This window comes from Felis catus, chromosome B1 (genome assembly GCF_018350175.1).
Source record: "Felis catus isolate Fca126 chromosome B1, F.catus_Fca126_mat1.0, whole genome shotgun sequence".
NCBI lineage: Eukaryota > Metazoa > Chordata > Mammalia > Carnivora > Felidae > Felis > Felis catus.
The window spans coordinates 20,817,714-20,842,875 of NC_058371.1; the positions used below are offsets into that span (position 1 = coordinate 20,817,714).

A 25,162-nucleotide genomic window follows, 5' to 3' on the forward strand; every position below is an offset into this window, starting at 1 on the left:
CTGTGTGTGGTAGGATGAGGTTCGAGGGAACTACTGTATTCTGAAAAATGGGATACTTTTATGTAAGTGATAAGTTTCAAAAAAGAGTTCAGCACTTTTTAAGTCCCTTTACTGTATACTATATAATTTCATGCCGTACGAGAAAAGTAGGTCTGTGTACTCGTAATGAAAAGACAAGTTTATTGAGGTTTTATTAACCCGTATAAAGACACTTGATAACTAAAAAGTCACATACTTGAAGTTTTCAACCTGAGTTACAAACTAAGTTTTCATTTACCTGGTGGTTTTCTGTATAGAAATGGGGGCAAGAATCATGTAATTAGAAACCTCATGCATTTGCATTTGATTTTATATTTTAACTGTTGGAAGACTAACGTGATTATGCTGTACTTAAAAAACAATCAAAACAAAACAGCAACTAGCTTGTTTGGATGCTCACAATACATTGAGAGGTGTTTGTTGTGGGGGACAGGAAACTTAATCCCCACAGAGTTAAAGTAGATCAGAAAATCAAGGAGCAAAAACAATGTGCCTTTAGATCATTGAGAGAGCATTGCCATTTATTGTACAATGCAGTGTTTGTGTAGTAGAAAATTGAAACCAAATGGACATCCTCTGTACTGTGTATACAAAGTTACTCTACTGAAAGGTAAGCAGCAGGAATGTTCCAGCAGGCTGGGGTTTTCAATAAATCCTTTCAGGAACTAAGTAGAAAACCAGACCTGGAGTTGAAGTAGCCATTTTCTTGGAGCTTTAAACTGAGGAGGAGAAAGAATTGTAATTAAAGCCAATGAAGCTCTTCCATTTTACTTGTCAGAATCTAGAAATTGTAATGTACGACATGGAAACTATAGCTAACACTGCTGTATGATATATATGAAAGTTAAGAGTAAATCTGAACAATTTTCATCACAAGGAATATATATATTTTTTTGCTTTTTATTGTGTCTATATGAGCTGATGGCTGCTAATTAAATTTTCTGAGGTCATTACTGCACAGTGTATATAAGTCAAGCCATTAGGCTACACACCTTAGACTTACAAGTGATGTATGCCAATTAGATCTCAAAAAAGTAGAAGAATAATTTTAAAAATCTGGAGATTGGTATGAGACCGGATTGTGAGTGATAACAAACCAGATTCAAATTTTCTTTGTGTAGATTATGTGTATGTTTTAACCACTCCAATTAAATGAGATGGTGAGGAAAACTATCCTAATAATAATTATAATGCTGATGATAGCACCTCACACTTACAAAATGCTTACCAAGTTCCGGGCTCTGTCTTGATCATTTCGTTTATAAGTGCATTTAATCCTCAGAGTAGTTTTGTGAGGCTTCGCCTCATTGTACGAATTGAAGGAAATCGCACACAGAAGTCAAATAATTTGTCAACATCATGCAGTTAGAAAGTGGCAGAGGTAAGATTCAAACCAGGCAGTAGGACTCTGGAGCCCATGCTCTTAACCTTCACGTTATCAGTCTAGAGAACTGCGCGAGTGGAAAGACGAGTTTTGGGGGAAGAACACAAAAACAAAAACAAAAACAAAAAACCTCTCAAGCTCAGCTGAATGGTGTAAAAACTTGGCAATTCTCTCTTCAGGCCCTTGGCTTAGAGTTCTCTGTCATCTTATCCTAATTTAAATGATGTTATGTGGTTATTAGAAATTAATGCTGCTGAATAAATAACTACATAGTTAAATATTTCGTGATTGATCCAGGCATCTTCGGAGACCCATCGGCCACCCTCTTCTGAAGGCAGTGCCAGTGTTGACCAGGTTTTAGGTTATAAATGTGTGTGTCCCTTGTTACAAACATGTAATAATCCTTGCAGGGACTAGCCTGAGCCGGGTAGGATTACGGAAGTAGGCCACTCCCTGCCTTGTGGATCTGGTAACCTACCTGGGGACAGCAAATGCGTGCTGATGACGCCACAAGCAGCACGAAAGGGTGTATAAAGGGTGTGGAAAAGGCCTCTAAGTGCTTTTAGGACTTTGTGAAAAAGAAGAATGTCCAGGGGCTTGGTCTGATTACACCAGAGCCTGAAGAAGGGCCTCATGAAAGAAACAGTCTTTAGTTTTTCTTCTGGACAAAGAGAAATAACATTTTAAAAGGGTAAACCTTTGTTTTAATTCAGTTTATTGTGGGTTAATAAAATAAATTCCTCTCAGACCAGGAGTACATCCCAAACTTGTCACGACTTGCCTGGCATTACAGGCTTCTGTGCTTTCTTGCTAAGGTGTTTTTTTCTTAGTTGTCTTTTGTAAACTAATTTTGTCTATTGAGGGTCAAAGGGAATTTAAGATCTTTTCAATGTACTTTTATATCATTTCACTCTTCTCTAGGTGAGAGTTTGAGAGAACTAGCTTGCAAAATTATGAGAAAGATACTTGGATAAATTATGGAAAACCAGAAATTATCACGTAATAACTTATTCTAAAAGCTAACTTTAACATGTTGCTTACAGATGTTTCTGTATGTACATATAATTAAAATACTTTTTAAAGAAAGTGTCTCAGGGTTTTTTGTTTTTTTCATAAAAATGATAGTCATAGTGATGTTTTTGAGCACCAGAGACCTGTCATGCTGTCTTCTAAGCTTTCTAAATGGCTACTTTGATTTATTCTTACAACTCATGAGGTATAGATAGTATAGCTATCCCAATTCTGTAGATAAGGAATTGGAAGTTTTGAAACCCTAAGTAACTTGCACAAAGTTAGAGTTAATAAGTGGCGGACACGGGACAGACCCTGCGGTGTTGTGCTGTGCCCTGAACCTCTCCGACATACACCCCGTTGTCCGACACACTGACTTGCTCATTTAACGAGTGTCAATTGAGTGCCTGCTTGTGCTGGGGATGCAGAAAGGCACAAAAGAGATAAATTCTTGTCTTGCAGAGCTTAAATTCTAGTCAGGCAAGTTGAAAAATTCAGTAAATAAGATGTTGAGAATGTACGATGATAGGTGCTGAGAAGAAAAGGCAGTGAAGGGCGTGGCATCTTAATATCAGGCAGTTGAGAAAGGCCACACTGAGCAGGGGACAAATGAGCCAGTATCTGAAGGTGCAGGAGGAGAGAGACCTTGGGATATCAGATGAAAGGCCTTCACCGGGCAGAGGGAACAGCAGGTGGAAAGGTGGAGGGGAGGCGGTAGGGGGGTGCTTGAGGGACAGGGAGCTGCCCAGCATGTGTGGTGGGAACCGGGAGGACGGATGAGGCCAACCAGGTAGGGTTTTACAGGGAGACCAGTGTCTTCTCTTTTATTCCTTCCTGACATTATGAATTCTTGATTGTTTTATGGGCCTTCCACTCAATTCTTCTCCCCTGGCAAGTAATTCTGGAGAAGATTGCTTTATAGAATGACCCATAAGTGAGGCTTAATATGTCACTAAGCAGTTTCGGTTGCTTTATGAATTGGGTAAAAGTTTTGAGAGCCTGTTGTGTGCTGGGCTGTCTACTGGATTCGGAGACTACAAACGTGATTGATAGGCCCTTTTAACAATCTCATTGGTTAGAGGGTGAGGTGAAAAGAGGTGTTGAAGCATATGATTTCAATGCAAACTCCTCATTCTTGAAACTGCAGCTGATCTGTCCTGGCCTCTGTGATACTTGGCCTTTATTATGCTACTGTAATCATTTTCGTACGTGTCTGTCTCCTAATTGTGAGGCCCGTAAGGAGAGTCCATGTCCTAGTTGTTTTTTGTTTGTTTGTTTATTCATCTTGGAGAGAGGAACAAACCACGTGAAGGGGAGGGGCAGAGAGGGAGACACAGAATCCAAAGCAGGCTCCAGGCTCCGAGCTATCAGCACAGAGCCTGACACGGGGCTCAAACTCATGAACCGTGAGATCACGACTTGAGCCAAAGTTGGATATTGAACCGAACTGAGCCACCCAGGTGCCCCATGTTTATTATTATTTTAAAGAATTCTTAATTTTTTTTCAAAAAAATTTTTTTAAACTTATTTTTGAGAAAGAGTGAGCACAAGCAGGGAACGGGTAGAGAGAGAGGGGAGGGGGCAGAGGATCCAAAGTGGGCTCTGCGCTGACAGCAGCCAGCCTAATATGGGGCTCAAACTCACAAACTGCAAGACCACGGACCAAGCCAAAGTTGGACGCCACCCAGGTGCCCCCAGGTGTAAGTTATTTTTATATTTTTCATTGCTCAGCACAGTGTACCTATTATACAACAGATATTTAAAAATATTGTCTGGCCTTATTTGAATGGAGACTTATATGAAGCACTTTGTCCACAGTGAAGGGAACACCACTAACTTGGCCGAAGGGCAGATTGGAGAATAGTGATGACATTTGAACTGGCCTTGGAATGTGCCTGTAGAAGTTTTCCAGGCATGGAAAGAAAGTTGCTGGTATTCCCAAGGGTGGGAATTGCAAGTGGAGCCCTATGGTATGCAAGGTATTGCAAGTGGTATTGCAAGTGGAGCCCTATGAAAGGGTATGATGTGTTTGGAAAGATTGAGGGCAGGATCCACATGTCTGGAGTCGGTTGAGTGTTGAGGTAAGCGATGGTGTCCCGAGGATGTTTGAGGCAGGTCAGTTCTCTCATCGTTGAGACACAAACTTACAAGAGTCTTACCAGTGTGTGGGAATAAGAAACAGTGAAAATGCTAAAAACGTTTTGGAGAAAGGGGGTCTGGTAAACTTCCGTTGGTGGGGAAGAGTCTCTTGTGTCTCTGCCGCTTTCTTGTTGGGTGACCATGAAGCGAGATAGGGAACAGAGTAGCAAGAAGTGGTTAACAGGAGGACAGTGATGGGTTTAGTTTGGACCATGCTGAATTTGAAGAGATCAAGAAGCACCTCAAAGGGCGTAGGGATGTTGGAAGGTTAAAACAGTGCAAATGTGTAGTAGAGGGTAAGGAAACCTATGGGAAAAGAGCCGATAAAGGTAAGAACATCAGTAATGGCTGACAGTCAGATGATGAAAGCGTCAGAATGCATCCAGAGCACCCGTAACTAAGTTAGCCTTAGAAATAAAGGGAAGGCAGCAGTGTGTAGGGATAGACACAATTGGAGATTAAGTAGGGAATTTTAAGAGTCAAGTGTCAGAGTAGTAGCCGTGGGTGATGGGCTGGACAGCCCCCCCCCCACTTTTTTTTTTTGGCAGCTCACTTTTATGAGGTGAGGGGATTTCTTTGATGTGAGTTTGCGCAAATTCTGTTGAGTTGCTTATTTTTGTAACCTTAGAACAGGAAATAAGATGATCTTCAGTTTTGCGTCTCAGTGACCTCATGGCTCAAAGTAATTCTCCTGTGAACGTTGGCTTCTAATGAGCTGGGATGCTCACCACGTGCCTTTTTCCATCGTGGTTAGGAGCTCTGTGCCGGGTGAGTTCAGTCACCTCACCACCAGATAAATACATTTGTTGACGGACCCGTGAAGACCCTTGTTCATCTTCTTTGTACAGTAGCTGGGGAAGGGACACGACCCTTCTCAGTCTTGAATTTATTACACCTTCACTTGCGGGACGCATGTTCCTAGGCCTGTGACTACGGGAGTTACTTTTGTTGAATCCCCATGTGAAGCAGCAGAAATCTTGTAAACACACTTGCAGAGGCAGGTACTGACAGTATTACCACGAGCCCTGTGCTTCTGAGCAATTCAAGTCCTCGTGAGAACCTCGCTTTGTGGCAAGTTCTTGTTTCTCTGTCAGATGACCGCCCTCTTAATATCTGTCGTGTTTTTGTTGTGACTCACCTGTACTCCCGTGACTATATTTTTGAGTTCACTCTGGAGCAAATGGTGATGGCTACATAGAGTGGTTTGTGTCGTACTAATAGAACATTGCCTTGACTAACTCAAGAATATGGACTATTAAAGTCACATTTTGCAATATATAAATGTAGAGGGCTACTGAAATTTTGTGTTCCGGAAGATAATTCATTCACTTGACCCTTTGGAAGTATACACTGTACAAGCTGTACTGCAGACCCAGAGCAGTTATGGGGTAAGAAAGACCTGGTGCTTGCCTTCAAGCTATTACCAGTCAAGTAGGGGAGGTGGTGGGTTTGTCCCTCATCACATCTGTCCTTAGGATATTTTAAAGGAAAACAAAAGCTGTAGGATTTCAGAAGAGGATACGATTAACAGTACCAAAGTTTGCTGAAACTCTTTTTTGCTGTAATCTAGGTAATTCTATACTGTGATCGAGGTACACCTTTGCAAATGTGTGTGTCAGTCTTGGTTTGGTATTGATGCTTTGTTTGATGTTTGCCATCGAGACCTTGGAAATACAATAAGGAGGCTACATCTGGATTGAGGTAATTTTTAGGGCTTAGCTGGTATACTAGGGAGTAGAAATGATAGGACAGGCAGCTAGGGTTCAGAGTGTGGAATGTAGAGATTGTGGACCGAGTCAGTAAAGATAAACGGGAATACAGAGAAGGGAAGTTGGGCAACTAGGACAGGATACACTGGTGTTCAGGCAGTCAGCAGGCAGAAGAGGTCCAGACAGAGCCCAGGTCTGTGCGTGCCAGGAAAGGAAAGGAAGAAGCATTGTAAACCATATCTCTCGTGCATCTTGGATTTAACCAGTGCATTTGGATAGCTCGTCAGTTTTCCACTGCCTTTTGCCCAGTAGACTTTTAAAATTATATCACTTTTTGGGGTGCCTGGGTGGCTCAGGTGGTTGAGCATCTGACTTCGGCTTAGGTCGTGATCTCCTGGTTCAGGAGTTCGAGCCCCGCATCGGGCTCTGTGCTGACAGCTCGGAGCTTGGAGCCTGCTTCGGATTCTGTGTCTCTCTCCCTCTGTTGCTACCCTGCTCACACCCTGTCTCTCTCTCTCAGAAATGAATAAATGTTAAAATAAATAAATAAATAAATGAATAAATAAATAAATAAATAAATAAAAAGTATAACACTTTTAGTGAAAAGTGGAAAGGAAAGAAAAATCACCCTTAATCTCATTAATGCCAGATAGGTTTTAACGTCAGAATTGATAACTATTCAATGCCTTTTCTTTTGACATATTCTCATGTGCACGTGGTAACATATATTTCACAGGTGCAAGCAATTCCTACTATTTCAGAAATCCTCTACCTAACAGTCAGTAGGCACTTGCTTAATTGAATTTTCTTTTTCACTTAGAAGGTATAGTGCCTATTTCCTTAGCTTCTTAAATTCTTACTCTTTAATAACATGATTTTAAATGGCCTTATAATACTGCATCGATGGAACGTGCTGCAATATATTTCTTCAGACTTTGAACATGACGTTGTTTCAGGGTTTTTGTTCTGTTTTTTTAGTGAATGAAACGATTTCACGCTGAAGAACTTTATACATAGTAAGAGAGCTAGTCAGATAAATTCCTTGGATGCATTCCTTTAGATGGAATCACAGGGTGTGAGCACTTTAAGACTGGTTGCACGTTGCCAAATTGCCCTTCAGAAACAGCCTACAAGTCGGTGCTCCCTCTCTGAGTACGTAAGAGCATTTTCCGACACTCTTGCCAGTATTTTGACCTTTCTAACACGATTTCTAAATATTTACTCTTTCAGAAAGTGCAAACGGTATCTTACTTTAATTGGCATAAACTTGGCACTGAAATATTTATTGAATAAATGTAGATTCAGTGATCAAAGTGCTGAGGTACAGAAGTGAATACAGGATCGAAACATGCCCTCCTTGAAGTTACATGCTGGTGGGAGAGATGGGTAATATGTAAATAAAAGTAGATAGGATGCTTGATAATGTAAAGTACTAAAGGGGGAGGGGAAATACTAATGCAGAGAAGGGGAATATGAAATGGTGGGTGTTACTTTTGTGTGAGAGAGAAAGAAATGTTGGTTAGTGTGACCAGGGAGTGGTGGCTTTTGAGTAAAGGCCAGGGGGTGTCAGTCCTAGGAGTATCTGGAGGAAAACCGTGCTAGTCAGAGTGAACAGTAAGTGGAGACACTGAGGTGGCTCTAATGTGCTCTAGGAAAGCAAGGAAAGAAGGAAGGAAAAGTTGAAACAGAAGTGAAACAGGTAGTGGAGAACCAGATGTGGACAGTGTTAAAAATCCTAAGGATTTTGGCTTTTAACCAAAGTGACTTAAATTTTTTTTATTTTTTAATGAATTTTTTTTAAGTTTATTTATTTACTTAGAGAGAGAGAGAGAGACCCAAGCAGGCTCTGCCCTGTTAGTGCAAGCCCAATGTGAGGCTCAAACTTCCAAAACGGGAGCTCACGACCTGAGCCAAAATTGAGAGTTGGACGCTCAACTGATTAAGCCACTGAGGCACCCCCAAAGCGACTTAAATTTTGATAAGATCACTCTGATACCTGTGTAGAGAGTATATAGAATGGGGGTGAGGGCTGCATCCAGAGATCAGTGAGGAGGTATTGCTACAGTCATGGCAGGAGATTATGGCTTCTTGGACCATGCTCATGGCAGTGAGGGCTGGTCAGATTCTAGACGAGAATGTTGAAAGTGTAGCTGACAGCATTTGCTTAGAGGAGGTGAGAGCAAAAGAGTGGAGTCAGGTGACTACACGTTTTGGGTGTGAACAATGGGGAAGGATAATGGTGCCATCCACTGAGATGGAGATGGGTGATGGGGGCACAGATGTTGGTAGATAGTGATCAAGAACTCAGCTATAGAGATACTTAGTTGAGATGAATAATCTGTAAGTGAAGATGTTGAGAGAAAAGTGGGATACATGAGTCTAGAGTGCATAGATTTCTGGTCTAGGGATATAAATTTGGGATTCATCAACATGTAGATGGTATTTAAAGCCACTAGACTGGATTAGATGACCAAGACGGTAAGGGTGGAAGAGAATAATAGGTCAAGGGCACTACTGGGAAGCTCCCTGAAGTACTCCAAAGTACCTCTGGGGCATTCTTAAATTTTAAAGGGCTAGGGAGATAAGGAGGAATTAGAGAGGAGACCAAGAAGAAACAGCCAGGAAGGTAGGAGAGAAGTCAGTCAGGAGTGGTGTTCCAGAAGCCAAGTAAAGAAAACTCTTCAAAAAGGAAGGAAGAATCAGTTGCCATCAGATGCTGAGAGAGAGAGAGCATGGTAGTTAAGAATACCATCTGGTTTAAACCCGAGGTTGTGTGTTTATTTAACAGGAAGTCTAGATGTAGGTAGGTCTACGTTTGGTGGCTTGGTAGGGTCCTCTTTCTGTCTTTATACTCTTCCTGACTCAACATGTTGTTCTGTCAGGGACTTTTCAGTTAAAATATGGTGGCCAAGAGTTCCAAGTATCTAGTCGTCTTGCTGCTGTATAAAAAGGCTGAAAGTGAAGGATGGCATCCCGGAGTAGAGACTTACTCCCCACATGCGTGTCTACCTCCATCAGGGAGGAAAAGTCCTACTCAGCGCCTTACACCCCCTCCCCCGCCCCCCTAGCACTCCTGTCTTGAAGTCTTACTGGCACAGACTGAGTTGCGTGGTCACCCTAACCTCAAGAAATATTAGGAACGCAAGTATTAGGCTGTTTAAGCCTTTCTTCAGCATGTGAGCAATGGAATCAGGGATTATGGATGACGGGGAGCCAGGAAAGACGCCAGACACATTAAGTTTCAACAGTTTTAAAAATTGTATTGTTGATTTTTATTTACTGTTAGAACTTTTGCTCTCTTATATTTTGAGGCAAATGATTCTTTGTTGACTGGATGTTGTTCATTGTTACTGTCCTGTGTTTTATTATTTGCCTTTTTATTTTGTATATGGTGCCTTTTAAATTCTTGCATTTATGGTCAAATACATCTTTTCCTTTAATTTTTCCTAAGTTTTTATGCTTAACTTGGCCTTCTCTACCATGATCAAAGAGATTAATCCGTATTTAGTTATGGTTAATTTGTCTGGTTTTGTTTTAAATCCTTTATAATCCAATTTTATTTTAATATTTTGTTCATGTTCATGTGCGTGTATGTTGAGACCAGTGGCTAATATTTAGCTACCGTGTAATAAGTGTTAGGTATTGTTCTAAGCATTTTAGAAATAAAAACTTACAAGGCGCCTGGGTGGCTCAGTCGGTTAAGTGTCCGACTCTTGATTTCGGCTCAGGTCATGAGCTCATGGTTCATGAGTTTGAGCCCCATCTCAGGGCCTTGCCTGACAGTGTGAAGCCTGCTTGGGATTCTCTCTCTCTGTCTCTGCCCATCCCGTGCACGCACTCTCTCTCTCTCTCAGAAGAAATAAACATGGAAAAAGAAATAGATAAAAATAAAAACTTATTTAACCTTTAAAAGAATCTATGAAGTAAGTACCCCTGTTAATATGAGAAATCCAAGCTCAGAGAGGTTAAGTAACCTGTTCACAGCCAGCATGTCCTGGAGCTGGGCTCAAACCCTAAGCAGTCTGGCTCTGGATTGTCAACGTTTAACCCCTACGTCATACATGCAGCTTTTCAGATTTTAATTCTTTTAAGGCCAGTTGTTTTAACACCACAAAGAAATGCTTTAACTTCTCTGAAAAATCTCTCCCTCCTATTCTGAATTGTTATTTTTCTGGGGTTTATACACCAGTTTATTCATCTGTAAATATAGTTTTATGCCACTAATAGACTATTTTTCTATTTTCTAATATCTTAGAGTAACTAGTAGCACACCTTCCTTTCACTTTTTTTGTGATAAAGTATGTTACATTAAATTTACCACTTGAACCATTTTTAAGTGTGTGGTTCAGTGGCATTAAATCAGTTCACTTGGTGGTACGATAATTACACCATCCCGTCTCCAGAACTTTTTACCTTCCCCAGCTGAACCTCTTTATCCATGAAACACTAACCACCTCTGTCCATCCCCCAGATTGGGGACCACCATGCTGGTGTCTGTCTTGGAATTTGACTATTCTAGGTACCTCTTGGAGTTTGATTCTTCTAGCTAAGAGGAATCATGCAGTGTTTGTACTTTTGTGAACAGCTTATTGCACTTGGTATAACATCTTCATGTTTCATCCATGTTGGAGCCTGTGTCAGAATTTCTTTCCTTCTCAAGACTGAATGATACTTCATAGTATGGCCACATTTTATCCCTTCATCTGCCAATAGATACCTTGGGCTGCTTCTACCTTTTGTTTATTATGAGTCACTTTATGGACATGGGTGTATGAAGACCTCTTGAACGTCCTCCTTTCATTTATTTTGGGTGGGTGCCCCGAATGCCAGTTACATTTTTAATTCGGGGGGAACAGCCAGACCATTTTCCACAGCAGCCGTGCCATTTTACTTTTCTACCAGCAGCGCACGGGACTCCAATTTCTTCACATCATAGCCACCACTTGTTTTCTGTTTTGTTTTTATAATAACGGTGCTAATAGGTGTGATGTGTCTCATTGTGGTTTTGATTTGCATGTCTCTAATGACTAATGATGTTGAGCACCTTTTCATGTGTTGTTGTGACCATTATATATTCTCTTTGGAGAAAGGTCTATTGCAGTACGTTAACATCTACGTTCATATTGATGGGAAAATTTGGTCCTTTTGGGTTCACTTAAAACGAACCTGCAGCCACAGATTTGAGTAGAATTTATTTCTCCCATAACTTATTTTTTTATCCCTTTGAGTAGACTTGCTCTAGTTTTGTAATAATTCCCAGCTACCATAGATAATTAATGCAAAGATCACTTTCTCTCTGTAGTTGTGCTAAAAGAACCCAAGTTATAATTATAGCTGTAGACACATTCTCATGTTTTGTATTTTAACTATGTCTCTTTCTTTGGCATTTTCTCTCCCTGACTAGTAGTTAATGAGCCTGCCTTTATTGATGTCTATTGTGTTTTGTAAAATACAATAATTTATATTTTAAGCTGTATACATTAATGGGTAGTTTGTATTTTCCAGAATGACCTCCATGGTTGTGTCATTGTCTCGTGAAACTTCCCACGTTCTCTAGCACTGACAAGTGCACTAGCTTCCTAAGTTCTCTGATTTCAAACTCATCCTGCTAGGTGGTTATGCAGCTGCCACCACTTGATCAAATTCCAGGTCAAATGCCAAGAAGCTGCAGTAGCCCACCCCCCTGCCCCCACTTCCCACCAAACCCCGCCCGTAATAGATGAGGTCTCTAAAGCTCTTAGCCTGGCATGTAATGCCATCCTTAACAGTAAACTGTCCATCTCTCCAGCCTCATTTTCTTTTTCTTCCCCATGATGTCTGTGCACCTAGTAAGCCAAGCAAACCACAATCCTATTAGGAAAATTTTAATGACATACAATGTATTTTCTAATATTCCTAATCACTACTTAGAACATCTGGGTTGCCTGGGTGGCTCAGTCAGTTAAGCATCTGACTTCGGCTCAGGTCATCATCTTGTGGTCCTTGAGTTTGGGCCCCACATCAGGCTCTGTGCTGACAGCTCAGAACCTGAGGCCTGCTTTGGATTCTGTGTCCCCCTTTCTCTCTGCCTCTTCCCAACTCATACTCTGTCTCTCAAAAATGAATAAATGTTAAAAAAAAAAATCTGGTGGTAACTTCCATAGTAAGCTGTCAAGTGTTTCTATCACCCTGTACATGTGTGCTCTGCGATCACCTTACTTTGCAATTACCTCAGTATGTGGGCAAGTAAATAGTTGAGTAACACAACCTCTCCTGTGAATCCACTGTCCAGATTTTTATTAAGATGATCTGTGTCTTCTAATATAGGTAATATAGTAGTCAAGTCTTTGCTTTTTGTTTTTTTGTCAACTCATTGAGACATCTTCAGAACCTTTTAATTTCATCAAATGTAGTGAACAGCAAGACATTTTTTTTCCATGCTGAATAATCTCGTGAAAAACACACTAAAGCTGAATTCATTCTAGTCTGGCTGAGAGTTCAGAGAGGAGAGCTTGCTTTGACGGGTAGATGTTTCTGTGGCCTGGGAAACTGCTCTCATTACTTTGAAGGTGTTTTGGGAGTAGTGTGGCACCCACCTTCCTTCTCAGGCCTTTCCTTAGGGAACAGAGGAAGTCAGATTGGAGCTGAGAGATTACACTGCATACCTGTGAATGCCCTGGGAGCTTTCTCCTGGACAATGAGTCATTTAATATAAGTGTCAGAACAAAGGAGTACCATTCAGGAGTTTATTCTTTGGTATTAATTTCCAGTCCTAGGAACAAACCATTATGGTATCATGAAGAAGTTTCCAGTACCACAGTTCTGTGTTTTCATCACAGCCTTATAAAAGCATCAACTAAGCCATTGATTGCTTTGTTGTTTTTTTCTTAGTAAATTTAAAAGATTTAAAGAATACCTATTGCTTGCAGAGACACAGGAATCAAAATGATTAGAATCTACTTTCTTTAATGGTTGATCCAATTTATCTTTCCTTGGTTTCTGAGCATCTTTTGTCTGGTTAAACATTTGGCTCCACTGACTTTAATAATACTAGTTTTTATGATAAAATATGCTTATCGTAAAAAAATTCGCCTGAAGTAATAGTAAGCATATAAAGTATGAAGGGAAAACTGCCCATTTCTGCCTCTTTCCTTCTTTTTCCCCTCTATCCCACTGTGCTATATATTTTATAATAGTCTCATAAAATTCTGGAATTTTTCAATATGTAGGTTAGTATAAGCTTAAAAATAGGGTATTATTAATGTTTTTTTTCACTTAATAAATCATTCTATTGGATTATTAGTTTTACAAGGCATTGCTTAATGATGTTCTGTTGTTAAATACAGTACATTTAATCAGATTTTCCAAGGTGGGTATCTAAGTAAACTGCTTGTTGATGAAGCTATATTTCAAATCCAATAGACGCTCTGTGTTACTAAGGCTAAGTGCAAATGCTATTCCCTCCATGTTTCCCCTAGCCAAAAGATGGTAGTAATTACAAGGTTAAAAGAAATCTGTCATCTCTATGTAAGATTGTGCTAACAGTGTGAGCTTAAAATAAACCATGGAGGTCAGTAATATGTCTGTAGGTAGACCTTAAATCTTTATGATTTACATCTGAGATAAGTTAGATGCTGTGCAGTGAATGGGTAAATACCACCTCCTGGAACTAAAGAGCAGTCCTGTAAGGATTTCATTATTTAAGAATTTGGTGCTCAGGTTAGTCTCTCAGCCCAATATTTCCATGTCTTCCCTTTAATATTAGTTATGATGTGTGTGTGTGTGTTACTGCTTCTTTTTAAGAAGTCCAATTACAGATACTTTAGATCAACTTTGCTCTTAAGATAAACATTAGGACCATTGGTGAAATAGTTAAATACCTTTGTTTTATCCCCACTTTGTTACCATTGTACTTGGGGAGCCCCCTCCTAGAAGAAGGAGCTCAATCTGACCTCCAGCCTGGTGCTTTTTTCTTTAACCATGATGCTTGTGTTCTGTGACACGGTAGAGGGAACCCTGGGCTGGTGGTAAGTTACCTGCCTTCCAGGCCTCACTGTTGCTGCTTAAATGTGAACGAGTAAGCCATTTGACTACCCGAGTAGTATTTTCATCTGTGAACTGGGAACAGTAACGGCAATGCTCTGTTAGGATGAGATGATTATGAGTTCCGAAGGGCTAATCCTTTGGTAAAGGAGGCTTTGTTCCAGGACCCTTAATGCCCATTAGACAGACTAAGGGTAGAATGGGCAAGACCTTTGCTAGGGTTGCAGGTTGTCATTAGGCGGAGTGGGTGAGGCTAGGTAGAAGGGACCATGAGCCTCGTGAATGGAATAGGACAGGTCATGGGAATCACAGACTAGCCAGGGAAACTTGCTTCTGGTGCCAGGCTGCGTGTTGGAATCAGAAAGGGTACAGGTCTGTAGTAATTCTGAGCCACACTGAAAAATGTCTGTGAACTTAGGATGCTGTCAGAAACAATGCTATGAAACATCCTTTCTGAAAAACAAGTTGATTTTCCAAACCTGTTGAGCCTGGACTGCACTGTGGCTGGAGCCCAGAAATTTTCATCTGTCACTTGCTCAACCTTGCTCATTGTTTGTGATGAGGAGGAGGACTCATCAAATGTTTGTGCTATGATTTAGTAAATTCATATTCTAAAAATCTGTTCTTTCTGTACCTCCAGAGGCAAGTAAAACTGTTAGGTAAATGTAAATTTAAAAATCACATGAATGTTTGAATATCTATAACTTGCTAATTATTATAAGGACTATAAAAATGTTTCCTTTTATATAGTTAACAGAGTGAAGAATCTGTTAATATATACAAAGGACAAATAAACTAGTAAAAATTAAGTGTTTAATGTTTTAGTGTAGACGAGAAAAGGCATCAAAATTTATTTACTCTTGGCCTTTGACTTTTTTTTTTTTTTTTGAGAGACCATGTGCAGGGGAGGGGGAGTAGGAAAGAGAGAATCTTAAGCAGGCTGTATGCCCATCTCATGACTGATTGTGATATCATAACCTGAACTGAGATCAAGAGTAGGACCCTTAACCAACTGAGCCACCCAAGCACCCCTGAAAAAAGTTTGGTAGCTATTATTCTGGTCAGTACAATTCTACATTTATTTTTTTCCAGCTTGATTGAGTTATAATCGACAAGTAAACTTGTAAGCTCTTAAAATTGTACGTTGTGGTGATTTGATTTGATAAACATTGTAGAAGGATTTTCGGTATGGAGTTAATTAACATATCCCTCATGTCAGATATTTCTCTTTTTTTGGTGAGGACATTGGAGTTCTACTGTTAGCAAATTCCAATGATATAATTCAGTGTTCCCAACTAGAGTCACCACTGTACGTTAGATCCCCTGTCCTCATTCTTCTTACAGCTGGAAGTTTTCCCCCTTCCACCAACCTCTCCTTATTTCCCACACCTTACTCTTGGCCCCCAAATAAAAATTCATTCAGCAAATATTTATTAAATTGCGCTCCATGCTAGACACGTTGCTAGGTCCTGAGGGAGGGATCAGGTACCGTTCCTGTTCTCAGGGACCTTGGAGAGTAGTCTGAGAGCCCTACTGAAACAGATCCTGGGGGGGAAGACAATGTCGGTATGGTAACGGAAGATGTGGCCCATGGCACACACAGGACGGTGATCTGGCAGGAAAGGCTTTACAAAGCTCCGACTCTCAACAGCGCTTGTCATTTGTGTATTTTAACACATCTTTGTATAATGGAGGTTGTGATTTGGTGTCTGAGTGGCAAGGATTTAAAGGTCAACTTTGTAGTCACCAGGCAAGATAGAGGACTACAAAGGAAAGGAGGCTAATTCGTTCACCACGATGGACATAAACAGAAGAAGAGAGTAAAAAGGCCTGGAGAAGTAAAAGTGTGTGTGTGTGTGTGTGTGTGTGTGTGTGTGTGTGTGTGTGTTTAGGTACAGGGATGGGGGCATGGCAAAGCACAATGGGGGACAAGTTTGTTGGAATCAACCGTAAGACTGCCGTATAGGTCTTTATTAAGAGAATTAAAAATAAGGTCATCCTATAGGTAATGAGGAGTCACAAATTGTAGATTTGATTATGACCTCTTTTTGTGTTCAGGAGTTCGACATGATGGAGTTGGGAAGGACAGAAGGACAGGACTTTAGGAACCTATACAGTTGTTACAGCAAAATAGGAGGGAGGCAGCGAGGATTTGTAGGATTTGGATTGAGAGGAAGAAGACCTCTTTGAAAAGAAGTGATGTGCCTCATGAATTAGAATAGTACCTCCCAGTGGAGCCCCTGTGTGGCTCAGTCATTTGAGCACCTGACTCTTGGTTTTGGCTCAGGTCATGACCCTGGGTCTGTGGGATCAAACCCCGCATCCGGCTCTGTGCTGAACACAGAGCCTGTTTAAGATAGTCTCTCTCTCTCTCCCTCTCTCTCTCCTCCCCCTCCTCTATTTCTGCCCCCTCTTCCCTGCTCATGCACTCACACACACTTTCTAAAAAGAAAAAAAAGTAGATCCTGGTGACGGAGAGAAAACTACATTAATTGTAGCAGAGGACACAACAAATGTAAAAGAATAGTGCGTGAAGATTAGTAACGGGAAACCTGGCTAACATGGAATCAGGAGGCTCAGCAGGGGGAGCTCTCATGCCTCACCACCACTTTTTCAGCAGCAATCCCAGCAAAAGAGACTAAACTTGCAAGTGGATACTACTTCATTATCTCAGCTGGAGGAAGGAAGGCTCCCTCCCCTCTCCCCGCAGCAACAGCCCAGCCAATGAGGGCCAGTCACAACTCAGCGAGGGAGAAGCCACTCTACTCCCAGCTCCCAGTTAACTCCATGGAACTTCTCATTTATGACGGCCTTACCAAATTCTCACTGTCCTCTATAGAAGAGCCTGCCTCTCCTATGTTCCACAGATTTCCTTGTGGCTTGGCCGTAGCTTACAGGTCTCAAATTGCAATTCTCTGCTATTCCCGAATAAACTCATCTTTTGCTAATAAAATAAGTGACATGTTGATTTTTACGGTTAATAAGTGCAAGGATGAAGCTGGAGATAGGAGGGCTTTAATGTGAGTGACTTTAAATGACAGATCTCCTTTTTCTCTATAAAAATAAAATCTTAAGCAATAAAGCAGTGGGCATTATTTCCCAGACATATTGTCTCACTCACTGTGGTGCTGTTAGGAATACATGACATGGCCGTTTTTACGTAAGGTCTTTTTCAGCTCTGCATGTTTTTGTTAGGTAATACTACTAGCATTGAGAGTCTTCATGCTAGATTATATGGGGATCTGGGGAAAAAAGAACAATCCCAATGCTTTGAGCCTGGGAAAAAGGAAAATGGAAGTTACAGTTAGCCTAAGTAGGGAGGAGGGTATCTAAATGTCCTGATTGAAACATTCAGTAAGGAATTTAAAATGCAAGTGGCATTGGAATTTAGGAAGAGGATAGGCTGCAGGTGGGAACCTGGGATCCATCCATACAGGCAACTGTTAGAGTAAACGAAGAAGACTGAGAGGTGGGTTCGATGAGAGTTGTAAAGATTGAACTTAGGAAATGCCCATAAACCGGTAGCAGGTATGAATATCAGCATAGTGTGGTCTCATATATGCCAGAGAATATGAAGCATACATATTTCATTCATAAGTAGAAACACTTTTGCTGAAAGAAAGAGAAGTTTGGAGTGAAGATCCCTTAAGTTTGGCAAATAAGCAGTAAAAATGGAGATGAAGAAAAGAATAATAGAGCACCCCCTGGTGGTAGGCACTAGGCATTTTTTAAATACATTTTTTCCGTCCTCAAATTGAAGTTTTCTTTGTGTTTTGGTTTTTAAATTTTCATCTGTTTTTTAATACAGTAACCTAGTGTGTGAATGGGTGAATTTGTTTAATTTCTAATCAGTGGAATGGGCGGAGGTCATAGCTTTGATTTCAACGTTGCCAAAAGCTCATGAGTCACATGGCTCTTTAGGTGGGTCTCCACAGGAGACCTGCGTTAATTACTTCAGGTTATATAGTTAGAGCTACCCTTCACAGGTCCCGATGGCCTCATCATTGCCTCTAAATTAATAAAAATAAAAAGTCAAATCTATGGGAAGATTTCATGATTCTGAATATTAGGTTTGTGTTTTAACCCAGTAATTAGTACAGGAATTTAAGTTTATAAGCTTAAGTCTTTGGGGGTGCCTGGATGGCTCAGTCAGTTAAGCGCCTGACTTTGGCTCAGGTCAAGATCTCACAGCCCGTGAGTTCGAGCCTCACATTGGGTTCTGTGCTGACGGCCCAGAGCCTGGAGCCTGTTTCAGATTCTGTGTCTCTTCTCTCTGCCCCTCCCCTTGCCCCACTCACACTCTGTTTCTCTCTCTCAAAAAAAAAAAAAAAAAAAAAAAAAATTAAAACTGTCAAGATGAATAGTAGTAGAAACTCTTTTTTGTTTTTTTTTAATCCCAAGGAAAACCTACATCCTTAAAAAAAGCACAGCCGTCTTGGGTGAATTTGCGTAGACCACTTCCTAAATCCAAAGCCTCTTTGAAAAGTTCTGCGCGGAGGGGGACAGGAAGCGCGTCCTCTGTTGCCAGCACCCACAGTGATCTGAGCACTTACAGCAGTAACTGTAAGTTGGTTTGACACCAGACTTCACGGGTCGTTGAAACCATAGTCACCAGGAAAAACTAACATGCTACAAATAATTATCAGAATTTTGATCCTGCAATTGAGAGGAAATGTCAATACTGCTTCTCGTTTGGAACTTCTCAAAAAGTTTGGCAGGAAGAGCAAATTCTTTAAATGACCTTCTTTTCTGATGCACATGCTATGAAACACTGAAATATTTGTGTTGAAGCCACCTGTTGTTTTTTGTTTTGTCTTTTTTTTTGCAAGGGGGATGCTAACGTGTATCATCTGAAGCAGTAGTGTTTTTCTGCTTAAGGAATGAAAGCGATATAAGGGCTGTTGGAAACCAACTGGAAATCAGGATAAGGAGAACTTGTTTGATTTCTTTGTAAAAGACTGGATTTTGCAGATGTATGTTTTATAATCTTATATTTTGCATGCTAGCGTCCATGAACTATGACGGGTGTAACTTCAAGCCTAATTTTAAGTAACGTAAACTCAGAATATCTCTCAAGTTGTCAGTCAGGGTGAATTCTTTTCTCCGTGTATGAAATGGGTGAATCAATTGAGCCCTCTTTTTCATTCAAAGGATGTACTTGGTCTTGGTATTTGTTTGCTCTCTTTTTAAATTTCCTTACAAAATAATGCGCGGATTTATTACTTTGAACAATTGTGCAGTGTCTGCTGTGCACGGGCACCACAATAGATGCAGCAGGGGATACGGAATGGGAAAGAAATGGTCCTTCTCTAGAAGGTAGTTGAAGAGAATAGTTAACCCGGACGACTAGAATACCAGAGGTAATAGGGTGATTTCGTGCGAGGTGGGGAGGAGGGCAGCTCCCTCTGCTTCAAGGACAAAGTGGAGTCCTAGTTCCTGAACCTTCTGCGTGGGGCACGGTTATATGGTTCCCATGCGTTCTCTCTCTGTTTTTTTTTTCTTACTCAAATAAGTTGTGCACCACCCCGATTGTATACATGAGGTAGTTGAGGCTCAGAGAGGTTGCTGCTGGTCCAAGGGCCCTCGGCCAGCTCGTGACAGGACTCAGAATGTGAATGTGTGGAGGAGAAGGCGCCGAATTAATGAGCGCATTTCTGAGAGGTCACTTAGCAGCACCTGCTTGTCTCGCATGATAGTGTCTGTGTGCGACCACGCCGGGGCTATTAAAACGTGTTCCTTAAAAAATGAAAAAGCAGTAGTATCTGCTTAGTGTTTCGCTCTTAAAGCTCTGGCGTAGAAGAAAGAGGAAAGGTTTGCGTGGAACCAGTGGTTCTCTCTGCATTTGAAAAGGTAATTCACGCGTGTATTGTCTTCAGGTGCTTGGCTTGCAGCTTTCTCTGTGGGCAGTGTGACCTTTCCAAGCAGCCTGCCGGAGCAGACTCTTCAGCGTGCCCCCGGAGGGCCGGCAGCAGTGGAATTTGTGACCCTCGGAAGCAGACGCGTCCTGTCGTGCCGCCGTCCAGCGTTTGCCATTGACAGCCATGTTGACTTGGCCACTCTTTCAGTACTGTGGCCGACTCTCCGAAGGAGGTTGTAAAATGCTTTTGTCCGTTCCTTTTTGTCCCGGCACAAAAGGAGTTTGCCATGTACCCACAGAGCCTGTCTAGTGGCGATGCGTCCCCGTTGCAGATTAAGCATTCAGATCAATGAGTCTTTCTTAGTTTGATTTGCTAGGCGGTTTAATCTGTTTTGTGTCGTGCCTCGGAGCTTACGGATTTCCCCCCCTGCGTTCTAATTCAGTAAGAGCCAGCATGAGGGGTAGGAGAGTGAACATGGCTGCGGTTCCTGCTTAAGATTGCTTTGATCTTTTTAAATGACTGTACCAGGAGGATTTCGCAGTTGTACAGAGACGGAGATTTCTTCAAAAATATTTATCAATTCTACACTCACCCCACCGGCTGGTTCAGAGAGGCACTATGATGCTACCTTACTGACATTGCTGGTCCTGGGATCCTACAGCCTTTGTATAGTTCCTTTGTTAGCCACGCTTACTGGGAAAAGAAGTAGGTCGACGATTTCTGGTTTGATTCTTCTCTTTGTAAGCATGCTTAAGTTGTATTCAATAAATTGATTTAGCATCTCCTGATTGTTATTTTTGCACCTTGTGATTTGTTAATAGTAACCTGTCTTCGGCATGTTTATGTTTAATCTGTGAATGGTTGTAAGTAGAAACGGTTGTGTTATCTATTTTCTGTGTTTTCAGACTGTTAATCTAATTCAGTGGCATTGTTGACATTCTGGGCACATGAAATGACCTTATTATTAAAGACAGTTTGGCTTTATTTGTGATTAAATAACAAATAGTTTTGTGTATGTAGCTTAGAGTTGTATGAATACAGGAAAACATTTTCCTAGAATGAAAACATTATATCTTTGATTATTTTTTTTCTCATATTATATGCAAAGATATTAAAGATGTGTGCCCTTTAAAGGCCTGTGAAAAAATCATTTTGGACTGAAAATTTTCTGTTTCTGATAATAATGGGTCATGTGAGAATTTAATCTTTTGATCAATGTTTTGATTCACACTGGGCTAAGCGTTTAAACCCCTTTAAAGAATGTGTTCTTGCTTTGTCTGCTCGTTTCTTTGTGATATGATTCTGTTAGTGGTATCACTTAAGAACTTCGGAGATTGCATAGTGCTCTTGTAAAATTAGCAGCTGGTTCTTGGTAGTTTGGAATCCTTTAGAAATAACATTGAGTTATAAAACAAATGACTAAATCAAGCTATGATAAGCTAATACATTTCTCTTACTTGGAGGTTTTCGCTGGTTCTTTCTGTGTGTCTTTCTAAGCACAGAAAATTTAAAAGTGATATTAGCCCGAAATATTGCACAACGGTTTCTGTACCAAATATGCTCATTTGTAGAGTTTAAATACAAGCTCTTTCAGACTCCGCTAAAATCCAGTTGTTAAGATCATTGGATAAGAATACCTATTGTAGGTCTTGAATAGAGTTGAAGGTTTGAGGGCCATTGTGTCAGTGTAGAAGGAAGTCTTTAGAGAGCATATAATTTTGCTCCTTTAGCGAGTGTAAAATCCAACGGCTTCCTTCTTCCGGGTTGGCCACAAAAAAAAAAAAAAAAAGTGTATTTTTGAGAGACAGATGGTAAGGTGGGAAATGTAAGAGATGCACACCAAAGCTGTTGGTACTCTTTTAGAAGTAGGAGAACAGGAAGGTAGCTAAAGAAACAGAGTATTCTTGACTTTTCACCTGCATGGCCAGCCCTGACTCAGCTGAGACATAGAAAAGGGCGTTTACCTCAGTCTCCTAGTTTTCTTTACTCGCGGGAAGCTGGATGATCTTTTACCCTCCTAGCCCCAGGATTCTCACCTGATGCATGGGAGGGCAGTGCCGCATCATCTTCAGAACCTTTGCAGCAACAAATGTTTCTTCCACTTGGATTTTCTTCACTATAGTAAGATGGTGTCTAATAGTCTGGAAGGTGGGTGTTTGAGTTGTTGAAGTGATCAAGTTGATAGAAGAATTCCTCTTACTTACCCACAGTCCGAGGGCAAAGGAGTATTGTCTCACCCGCCAACACTGGTCAGTGGGTCAGATGTATCTGGAATAGCGTGTTGAAAGGGTTTGAGTCTGCATCCGGGTTCAGAGCCAAAGTTTGTGTCTGACTAGTGACGTCTGTTGCAGGTGAGGAAGGGTTGGAGGCAGTCCTGTATTATAGGTTTAATACTTAAGCACATCTGAATGGACTATGTAATGAGCAAATACTATTATCTAGACAGGCATTAATTTTGTTTTCATTCTTTCAGTGTTTTTCTGGGGTATATATGAGACATTCTTGTTATTACACAGTTGAGTAACTTGGCTTTTGGAATCTGAAAGCGTAGACTTCGGTAGCGCCTTGACTTCAAGCCAGGTGGGCAGATGGTCTGGCATAGTGGGTAGCGTTAGACAGATTGACAAAAATATTCAAGAAAGAAGCAGAATGTTGGCTCTGTGCGTATACATAATTCAGTAAACAAAACCAAAAACTGATGTTAACCAGATGCCAGAATGTAGTACGAAATTTTGGTTTGCAAGTAAGTCTGGAACAGTGAAAAGCCCTTCTGGGATAAGAAAAATAAGGTCTTCTGTCTAGATTTCTCTGAGAATCTCTTCACTTTCTCTTGAGACTCTGTTACCTCTCTTACTCTCATTTATTCCATTTGAATCCCATTTTGATCATGAGGAAATGAAACTAAGGATTCCAGAGAATCTATCATTCTGGCATAATTGAGGCTGCTAGGACCAAGGATCACCACAGAACAGGGGCAATTCTAAGTTGTTATTACAGCTGCTGGGAGCTGGGCAACCGTGTGATATCATGTATTGACTGGACAGACTGTCACTGAGAGGTCGTGGCCCCTGCAACACCATGTAGAAGAGAATTCTGAGGATGACTGTGGCTTCAGTAGGACTATAATAGAAAAACCTACAGTCCTTCCCTCCTGCGGAGGGAAAAGCCAGTCCTGCCTCCTATGTGTCTCCTTGACTCTCACACTGCTCCCCCACTCATAACATTTCATTTCCTCCAACTAGACGTGTAGCAGTTTTTACCACAACAAGCAATTCCCCGAGACGCCAGGTGGGTCGTCTGCAAAGTCCTGACCCTGTCTACCTGAGACAGCCTCAGATTCCACATGTTAAGGGCTCAGTTTTGCAAGGCCGTCCTCCCCCTTGGAGATGTCACCTGTGCTGCTCACTACTTGGGTGTACTTGGGAGGTGTCAATGACTCCTGTCTTGGGTCTGATAAATTGGCTAGAGCAGCTCACAGAACTCAAGTAAGCATTTACTTACATTCGTCAATTTACTATAAAAGGATATAACAAAGAATGCAAACGAACATTTGGGTGGGATTGATGTGTAGGGCAAGGTACATGAGAAGGGTGAGGAACGCGTATCCCCTTTCGAGGCTGCTGTTCTCCCAGCTGCTGCGTGTGTCCACCAACTCAAGCTCTCCCAATTCCATAGTTGGGGACTTTTATGGAGACTTCATGTCATAGGCACGATTGGTCATTAAGTGGATTTTTAGTGCTTTTCCCTTCTTAAGAAAATGAAGGGCAGGGACCGAATATTCTAAGATTCTAATCATGACCTGGCCTTGCTAGTGACCAGCCCCCATCCAGCAACCCGCATAGAGTCACCTCATTAGAACAAAAGATACTCCTTGTCACCTAAGAAATTATAAGGATGTCAGGAGATCTGTGCGAGGAATTGGGGGCAGAGACCCAATATATATTTTCTGTTATCTCACAGGTACTGAGTACCATGTTTATTTAGTGAGGGTCCTGTGAGGGCATATATGTACTATTTCCAAACTTGATTCTCAAACCCACTCATTATACATAGAGAGATGAAAGGAGGCAGGCAAGGCAGTGGCCGAGTCAGGACCAGAGCTCGGTTATCATAGATTCTCTTCCATTACTTGAAACTATGATATTAATATTTTGCAACTTTTGCCACCAAGTGTTTATCATTTGGGTGTGATAGCTCTGGACAGGGGAAAACTGAGATACCTTCACGATACCCAACCAGCTTCCTTGTTAGGAACTGAAAATAGAGGACAGGAGAAATACTTTTAGGACATCATGCCTCATAGACAAGTACATCCTTTAAGTTGGGGTTTACTAGAAAGCAACACACCAGCTGGAGAGTATTTAGGGAATTGAAAGATGTGTAATTGTTGGTCATAAAAGTGTGTGCAGCCCAGCCCAGCTTGTGTCTGCTATTACTGAACCGGGAAAAAGCGAAGGCGGGCCATGTGTATATAGATCATCAGAAACAGTGTGTGTGTGTGTGTGTGCGTGTGTGTGTGTGCACGCGCGCGCGTGTGCGCACACATATGTGTAAGTGTATGTGCGTAAATGACTGTACCTAGTCAAACTCAGAAATTGTATCCTTCTATAGGAATTTTGACCCTCCCATGTTAGAAAGTTGATGATAGATCTGGTGCTAGACCTGGTGTTTATGCTGAGCCTGAAGACTGGTGCTTTGTTTCCAAGACAACACCTCCTGTCTGTGTGTGACAGGGAGCCAAGGGACAGGACTATTGTGCCTCATGAGAAATTCATCTTGTGCTTTAGTGAGAAATCCTTTTAGTCTGTTTTTTGGAAACTGAAAGTCTTTGTGTTTAAAGCTTGGAAACGAAAAGTATGAATAAATCTAGTATCATACGATTTTCTATTGGGTCTGTAAATTAAACTCAACTTTTCACAAACTGAGTAGATAACTTATTTTTTCTGCCGACTATAATTTTAAAAATGTTTCAAGAAAAGTAAGGCTGAAATCAAATTGTT

General features: G+C 41.1%; 1 protein-coding gene across 7 annotated transcripts in view; it reads left to right on the forward strand.

The window, feature by feature from the left end:
• Nucleotides 1-25,162, forward strand: part of MTUS1 (microtubule associated scaffold protein 1) — a 173,234-nt gene that overhangs the window by 72,741 nt on the left and 75,331 nt on the right. For 4 of the 7 annotated variants that reach the window (XM_045055280.1, XM_003984620.6, XM_045055281.1 and 1 more), the window contains exon 4: nt 18,706-18,867. The exons of 2 other annotated variants lie outside the window; for them this stretch is intronic. In XM_045055280.1, coding sequence (XP_044911215.1) covers nt 18,706-18,867 — 162 coding nt within the window. Of the gene's footprint in view, nt 1-18,705; nt 18,868-20,460; nt 20,868-25,162 lie in introns of those variants that run through there. One more of the 7 variants, XM_045055285.1, reaches the window with a different exon arrangement.